Source organism: Xenopus laevis, chromosome 5S (assembly GCF_017654675.1).
Source record: "Xenopus laevis strain J_2021 chromosome 5S, Xenopus_laevis_v10.1, whole genome shotgun sequence".
In the NCBI taxonomy this organism is placed as follows: domain Eukaryota; kingdom Metazoa; phylum Chordata; class Amphibia; order Anura; family Pipidae; genus Xenopus; species Xenopus laevis.
This window is the reverse complement of record NC_054380.1, coordinates 81,076,913-81,085,943: the sequence shown is the minus strand read 5'-3', so window position 1 is coordinate 81,085,943 and position 9,031 is coordinate 81,076,913. Positions and strand designations below refer to the sequence as shown.

The window sequence follows — 9,031 nt, the reverse complement described above, 5'->3', positions numbered from 1 at the left end:
CTGTATGTAAAAAGGACACTTTTTTAAAAGGATCTTTTTATTGATCATGTGGACAAAATAAAACACAGGAAAGCATTTGAGCTATAAATGCAGGGACTGCATGACAGGGGATCCAATAACCAGCAGCCAAATTACACTGGTTTATGTTTAATGATTTATGTTTAATGATTGGCAGAATCAGATGTAGCTGTGATTGGGTGAGAAGGAAGCCATTCACTTTCTTATCTTCTGAGCCGGTAGAAATATCCCACCCACCCCTTTTTGTACCTTTTGTGATATGTCAGGAGTTTTTCTTCTTTATGTTCTCATATTATCTATTAATAACCGAAGGTGGATGTTTTCCTGAATGCACTGTTACATTGTAGTTTCAGTAGGGTTATACAGTATAAGCGTGAGAGTCTGCATGGTATTATTCATGTTAAATGAGTGTCAAATGCTTGATCCAGGCAATGTTTCCAATTGCCATTGGTGTCAGGAAGGAATTTTTTTCTTTTTGAGGCATAATTGGCACTGGCTTCAGGCTGGGTTTTTTTGCCTTCCTCTAGATCAACAGTGGATAAATGATAATGTATTTAAGTTCTGTTTGTCACAGCAGCGGTAGGAGAGCTGAGTACAGAGTACAGAGTACTGCACAGGTAAGTTTTAGAAGGGCGAGAAAGTAGTTTATTTTCCTGTGACTGAGACTGATACAGACACTACTACTGCTTGTGCTAAGTGACAGCCTGCTTGGATTTCCTATCATCAAAACACTGCAGATTCAGGGCAGCCATTTGGGCTTCTGAAGTTCTCTCATGGTGGGAGATGCAGCTCCTACTGGTAGCAGATTTTGGGGCCATCCTCTCTGTAGGCAGAGGCAGCCTAATACTCAGTGGTGGATATAATGACATTGCTGATCTCAAGCCTTTAATAAGGAATGGCAGAGCATAGTAGGGATCTCTTATGGAATTCTGGCTTCAAATATTGCCTTGGGGTGAGGCTGGCAAGGTCCTATTTATTTGATAAAATGAATAAAACAAATAAACAAATAAAAATGAATAAATGATGTGGTCATTTTATACCATTTCTGGTTCCTGGTGTTTCATTATGACATGCAACAAGGGGGTTCAGTGGGATGACTGAAAGTGAAGGGGCAATTAATTGTGGAGTCCTCTTGTCAAGGAAACAATGCTTATAAGACATATAAAGTATATAGGTGTTTATAAGTAGCTTACATATTAATGCATTAAAGTAATACATTTTTCATTACCTAGTTGTAGTAGTTTGTAGCAAATTAGTAACTAGTAATTACTGTAGGGTATTGTGTGCCCATCCATTTAATAGGGATCAACTTTTTCACATTTTTACTTTTAACAACAGGGAATACATCTGAAAAAAATGATCTGAAAAAATGATCTGAAAAAAAAATCCAAATACCATGGAAAGCTCTAAAATTTGAATTTTTAATACAATTTGTAGAGAAAAAAATCTGAAAACCTCTCAAGTTCTGATTGGTCAACTCTCCTTCCATTGACTTATACAGCATCTCGACAAATTTTACTTGGCAGTTTGGCAAGAAAGGCTTTTGTAGTTTTTTCACTTGATATAACTCAAATTCTTAGAGCTTTTTTAAAAAAAATAAGAAATTATTAATTTTTTGTGGAAAGAATTGCAATTTGATTGTTAGTTAATAAGCCCCTTGAATTCAATTAGTCTGTCTTTAGTGGAGTTTAGAAAATTCTATGTCATTTTTCGCCTATTCCCAATGATTGTATATATCTCTTTTCATGTAAATTTTGAGAATCCAATGGCATGCTGTAAGCAGAGCAACAAAGTTCCCATTTAGTATAATTGCCACCTCAAGGCAAGAGATGCTTTTAGAAAAAAAAAGGAATGGAAATACCAAACAATACATAAACAAATAATGGGAAAGTAAGCAACACTATTTATTTTTTTTAAAGATTGAGAAAACATTTTTTTGATTGAAATTATTGCACATTCTGTTCATTTAAATCTTACTAAATAGTACTCTACGAATTACATATAATAAGCCTTATAATTTTATCTTTTAAAAGGCAGGTTTAGTTCATTTAATATGTATGTTTATTTTATAGGAGTACTTGTTTTATATTTTTCCCAAGTTTGTGTTGTTTTATTATTCTGTTTTTACTTTTAATTGCAGACCAAATTTAATGTCTTAAATTGTTGTAATAAAATTCCTGTAAATGTAGAAGAATTTTATGGAACTTGGTGTAAAATGAGATAGCTACTTATCCTTTCTGCACTATATACATTTTAAGTTGTCCAGTTTAAAAAGATAATGTGAACATTCTTTTTACTTTTTTTGCTGGTGAAATTTAACATAATACCTCTATTTTGAAGCCCAAGAGTATCAACTCTCATTATTGCAAGTCGAAACTATTCTGAAGTGGCTAGACTAAAGTCTATATATCGTTGCTGCTTTTTCACAACAGGTTCTGCTTACGATATTCAGCTGTCTGAAAGAACATACTTTGGATCTTTAACCAAAAATAAATATTTTACATATAAGTGGAACCTAAATTATCAAACAATTAATACAAATTTACTCTGAATGATCATTCTCCATTAGTGCTTTTTTTCTGTCTCACTATGGTCTCTCGGACTGCTGAACCAAGAAAAACCAGGAAGGAAACTTCTGCTGTCTAATATTGACCTGAAGCATCAAATTGTGAAAAATAGCCGATCATTATTGTAACATCAAATCAGTAAGACTGAAAAAAGGTGCAACCTCAAAGGATGGGAAAATTAGGAGAGATGTGACTAGCAGAATAGTTAGCCAGATCACAGCAAGATACACTGGTTAATAGAATATGTTACATGAATTTATGAACATATAGTAAGTTTCAGAATGCGTAGTTACTGTAATGTGGGTAGAGAAGGTTGTGTAGTGTAATGTATTTGCTGCAGCATATACGTCCATTGTAGCATGTAGCATGCCGTATGCTAATTAGCCAACGCTAGCGTAACTTTGAACTGCTGAACATAATTTTCGCCAGCGTTCAGTACCCTGTGCGCAACTTTGGATCTTCGTGAATTAGCATTGTCCAGGCGAATTTACGCCTGGCGAAGTGTTGCGATGTGCGCGAAGCCATCGCTGGCGAATTTTCGCCTGTTAGTGAATTTGCCCCTAAGAGTAGATGTTTGTGAATGTGAGGACCAAATGAAATAAAATACAAATTTGATTAAAAGAGCAATTTTTTTGTGATTTTATAATGATGAATGGAACAATATGATATTTTACCAATCCAATGTATTTCATAAATATGCTAGCAATTGAGATAACCATCTGTGATCAGGAAAAAAAATTAAGATGAATTGAAACACATTTTTTTTCCTTTTCAAGTTTAGAATATCATCAAATCTGAAACATAATAAATCAACATCTCTGTCTCCTCCGTGAGTTCTTGTTCTTGCTTTTTGCAAATGCCTTGACTAACTTAACATTTCTACTGCTGTCTAGCTTTGTCCAATGTTACAGTGCATTTGAAATATATTTACTGCCAATCTCCAACCCCTAGTTAGAATGATAAGTGAGATATAGTTCAAAAAGATTACTTCAGTTAGACAGAGAGGATTGTTGCTTTTCACAGTTAACACTTCTAGGGAAAGGAAAATGTTATTTTTAAGGATAATGATTTACAAGGATATATTGAATTTACATCTCCCTTTCCCCTAGGTGTAAAGTTTGAGCAATGCTCCCTGCATTGTACTTACAGTAGTTATATGTACCTGCGCAGACACCTGTGAGTGAGTGGATGTCAGGCATTATGACACAAGAATGATGTTTCATTTTCAAAGATACTGCGATACACAAAGCAAAAATCTTTTTCATGAATCCTTTATTTCCTTTAACTTGACTTCCTTCACTTTCTTTATGTCCAGCTCATATGCACAGCAATGTTAATACTGATGCTTGTAGCTGGTTATTTTATTCCTATACCTTACTATGTTTGCTTGACCTGATGGAACCAGAGCAGTCTGCCCATGTCCTTTGCTACTGATTTATTCATAAATGACCAGTATAAGCCTACTAAAAAATGATTTAAACATTGGACTGGTTTTGCTTCCAATAATGATTTTATCTTAGTTTGGATCAAGTACAGGATACTGTTTTATTATTTCAGAGAAAAAGGAAATTATTTTTGAAAAATTATAATTATTTGGATAAAATGGAGTCTATGGGAGACGGCCATCTCGGATCTTTCTGGATAACGGGTTTCGGGATTATGGATCCCATACCTGTATTGTAAATAATGCCTTTGGTTTTTGCTAATGATACTTAAAGGGGAGGTTTACTTTCAGAACATAGTCTAAATTTGAATAGCCCCAGTCAGAAGAAACATTTTTGTAATTTATCTTTAATATTTTAAATTGATAGTTTGGAAGCTACAGACCATATAAACTGTGGATTGCTGCTGTTAAAAGTTTCTCTCCTGGGCTCTCTGCTGCCTTTCTGCTAAGGATCACCGACACAGCTTTCCCATCTGCTCATACAGGAAGCTTACACCGATCTGGTTACCGCACTCCTGCTTCATTTACATGAATCACAGACAAGAGAACTTTTGCAGGGCTGATCCGTGGCTTATCAGGTCTGCAGCTTCAAACTGAACATCCCCTTTAATACTAAAAACTATGGCACTCATTTGTGTCCACAAATGCAGTAAGCAAAGAACAATTTTGAGCAAATTGACCATGCTTTCTTCCTACAATGCAGAATTCCGACCCCAGAATTCCAGCATAATTGTGGCCATAAGGGGGCAATGCACCTGGCACAACTGAGTCCAATTCACAAAAAAATATTGTAATAGCATGCATGTTCATCTGGCATCATTTCTGGTGTTCTGTGTGTAAGTGATGTCTGTGCTTTTAGATACAAGTGCACTGAGCGGAAAGGGAACCCTGGAGCTGCTCCAACTGGTCCATAGGTAGGAAGGACTGAGGGGTGCAAACAGGGCCGCCATCAGAAATCACAGGGCCCCATACGAAAAAATTTCCTGGGCCCCCTGGGCTGCACCCACCACAGGCCCCACCTACAGGTCCGCCCTCCCCACTCCACAGGTCCACCACACACTAAAAAACATTTGTGGCTATGGTTCCCACAAAAAATAAAAAAAATATTGGTGGTCAGGGCCCCCCCATTAAAAAAACATTCGTGGTCAGGGCCAGCCATTAAAAATATTGGTGGTTAGGACCCCACATGGGGAAAAACAATTGGTGGCCTGGCCCCCCCACTTGTAAGAAAATTGGTGGTCAGGGCCCCCCTTAAACATCCATGTAAAAAAACTTGCTCCCCCGCCCCAGAAATTTGGTGCCCAGGACCCCACCACACAACAGGGACCACAAAGGGTTACCTTTAGGGGCCCTGCCATGTTACACTTACTTCATTAGTGTGGCCCACCTGCTGTCAGTGAGCTGACAACTACAGAAGGGAGGAGGGGAGCACAGGTGGCTGCATCTTCTTCCAGTGACAGCATTTTCTTCCCTCATTGGTCACAGGATTTCAAGTCCAGGTAAAGCTGCATGGTGATTGGATGAGCTGGAGGGGCAGTTCAAACCTCAGCTATCCAATCCCTGAGCAGCTCAACCGGAACTTAAACTCATTATGAGGGAAAATAATGGACAGAAGATACCTCCCCTTGTGCTCCCACCCTGCCTTCCCGAAGTCAGCAGCTCTCAGAAAGCAGGGGGGCCCGGCTAATCAAGAAAGTGTGGCGTGGCTGGACCCCCCTCACCTTCAGGGCCCCCTATAACTCTCCCCCTGTCCCCCCCTGATGGCTGCCCTGGGTGCAAATCAGAAAGAGGTTTAACTTGTAACTCACTGTAGGGAAAAGGGTGGGTGCGCAACTGTACTTGTGGACTTAAATGAGCACTTCTAGGTTCCTTGCAGGATGTTTTCACTCTGAGATTTGGCTAAATTGAGTCAATTGTGTAAAAAATAATTTTGGATCTTCTTTATTTGAATATCTTTTCATTGAGTATAGAGGTGGATGATCCCTACTACCTGGTAGCAAAAGTTTTTTAATTCTTAACATTTACTAATTTCTTGGAAGGAACATAAATGCAAGCACAACTCTTATAACTACTGAAGGTTTTTTTTTTAAATTACAGGATTTCCTCAAATGTGAAATTAGTGTTATTATTTGCAAACATGTCAGAAATAGCAATGAAAATAAAGACAGGTTTATTAAATACTGGGATATTGCAGATACATGAAATTTAGCAGGGTAAAAATAACAATGATCATATTAATTCTGTTCTTGCTGAGGTGTTTTCTAGCAAAGCATTTATTGAATTAATTGCTTCATTTTCAGTTGCAAAAACATTAGTTTTAATTAGAAGATGGAAATTGCTTTAGTACATGAATTTCATTTACTTAGTGCTATGTAATGTATTTGCCTTTAAAGGACCAGTAACATCAAACATTTTTGTTAAAAAATTCATTAGTATACAACGAAAAATAAACAACAAGACAAATGAAACTTTTAAATAGCAAAGCCTTTATTAAGAAATAACTTCCGAAACTCCACTTCCCCTCCTCTTCAGAAAAGGCGACAGGGCGACCATCCATCCTGCGGTGCTCAATTTCCTCTCCCTGGCTATTCTACTGACAGCAGAGTGTTGGCTGGTGGAGCAGGGTTTGTGCTGGCTGTACGGATTCCTCTGGGGAAGGCTTCTCTCTGCTTTCTTTGGTCTCTTGGTGGCTACCCGGACGTGTCTCGCCTTCTTGGGCTTTGCCTTGAGGCCCCTGGAATGCCGCTTGGTGACCTGGGCTACTTTCCTGATGTACTAACTTTCCTGGTAATGGGTTTTTCCACACTGTGCAACAGGGAACTTAACGCACAGCACCTTGCCACACAAAGCTCCCCATGGGCGGGTTTATACGGGAGTTTCTGTGCCGGCATTGAGATCTGCCATCCCGCTCCGTGTCTCCTGCCTGACTGACATTTACGCGATTCTCCCATGCGCCACTTATCGGCTCTCCCACAGCAGACAGGCCCACCCGCTAGAAAGAAGAGGAAGAAGAACCAGCTGGGCTGGTACAGCCAACTGGTAGTGGACAAGATTCGCAAGCTCGGGGAGAGGAATGGCTCGTCCCTGGCCAAGAAAGAGCCCTGGTTCGACCAGCGGAAAGGCCACACGTACCTCAAATACAGCATCAAGGCACTGCTGCGCAACAAGACCCTCACTCACACCAAGGGCATTGGGGCTAATGGCTCGTTCAGACTGAACCTGCAGACGCTGAGCTGGAAGCACGGGCGTAAGAAGGCCACCGCTGCCAGATCAGCCATCAGGAAAGTAGCATGGGTCACCAAGCGGCATTCCAGGGGACATTCCAGGGGCCACAAGGCAAAGCCCAAGAAGGCGAGACACGTCCGGGTAGCCACCAAGAAACCAAAGAAAGCCGAGAGAAGCCTTCCCCAGAGGGATCCGTACAGCCAGCACAAACCCCTGCTCCACCTGCCAACACTCTGCTGTCAGTAGAATAGCCAGGGAGAGGAAATCGAGCACCCATTTATAGGTCCCTGGTAAGGCCTCATCTGGAGGATGCAGTGGAAAGGATATAAGTGAGCTGGAAAGAATTGCGAGACATGCAACTAAACTGGTTACAGGGATGGAAGACTTAAATTATGAGGGTAGACTGTCATGGTTGGGGTCGTTTTCTCTGGAAAAAAAGACAATTGAGAGGGAACATGATTACACTTTACAAGTACATTAGAGGACATTACAGACAAATAGCAGGGAACCTTTTTACCCATAAAGAAGAACACCGCACCAGAGGCCACCCCTTCAGACTAGAAGAAAAGAACTTTCATTTGAAGCAACGTAGGGGGTTCTTCACAGTCAGGACAGTGAGGTTGTGGAATGCACTGCCGGGTGATGTTGTGATGGCTGATTCTGTCAATGCCTTTAATAGTGGCTTTGATGATTTCTTGGACAAGCATAATATCCAAGGCTATTGTGATACTAAAATCTACAGTTAGTGTATGAGTGTGTATATATATATATATATATATATATATATATATATATATATATATATATATATATATATATATATTTTACGTGAGTGTATGGAGGGTCAGTGTGTGTGTGTATGTATGAATGCTGGGTTTCATTTGGAGGGGTTGAGCTTGATGGACTTTGGTCTTTTATCAACCCGATCTAACTATGTATGTAGTGTATGTAACTTAGGGAGTGTCAGGAGTTACAGTATGCACTTTTGATCCAGTTCTCAGTGCAAAAAGCAGCAACATGGGGGTAAGTAAATGATGCATAGTAAGTAATTCATGATATGAGCCCCCCTAAAAGATATGAATTATTCATTCATTGAGATGTCAGTGTTTATTCCACCTACACTGCAGTAAAAGGAAGCTAAAAGGAAGCTATAGTACTTTACATTACCATGCATTAGGGTGAAACAGTGCAAAGGTTCTTTTGAGTTAGGGGTCAGGATAGGGAGTACTCTGTAACAGAATGCTGTAGTAATGTTACACAGGCAGCACAGCTAGAAGGACAGTTGTTGCACCACCAAGGAGTTAGTGAGGGTAGCTTGCTAGTGAGTATCCCTCCAATATATAATAAGCAGGAAATAGTAGTTTAGGACCTGTAGTCCTTCAGGCAAAGAACTGGATTGGTGTTTAATTTCCCATTGCAAAGAGCCAGGTTAATATTATGTTTGACACTTTAGAGAGGGAGAGAGAGAGAGGTTTGCTGAAATCTGCAATGGACTCTGAAGACAAGCATGAGATCATGGAACACCAGAGGGGTTTTGAACAAACTTAAAGGACCAGTAACATCAACAATTTTTTTTAAAAAACACAGCCACTCAGTTACAGTCACACTCTCAATTCACAAGTACACGACACTCACATACACCTTCCCCCGAGCTCCACTCACAGAAAATGGTGCCGGCTAGGGGCTTCTCTTATGGGCTGCCAGCTCTCTATAAATGCCCATACACACACACCCGGGCGCGTCACCACTAGCGGATTCACCGTCCGACACAGGGCCC

The 9,031-nt window shown here is 39.9% G+C and overlaps 1 protein-coding gene across 1 annotated transcript; it reads left to right on the top strand.

The window, feature by feature from the left end:
- The first annotated feature begins 6,978 nt into the window (after nucleotides 1-6,978).
- Nucleotides 6,979-7,500, top strand: LOC108717434 (histone H1.10-like). The gene has a single exon (XM_018264687.2). The coding sequence runs from the start codon at nucleotides 6,979-6,981 to the stop codon at nucleotides 7,498-7,500; it is 522 nt and encodes a 173-aa protein (XP_018120176.2).
- Nucleotides 7,501-9,031: the final 1,531 nt, after the last annotated feature.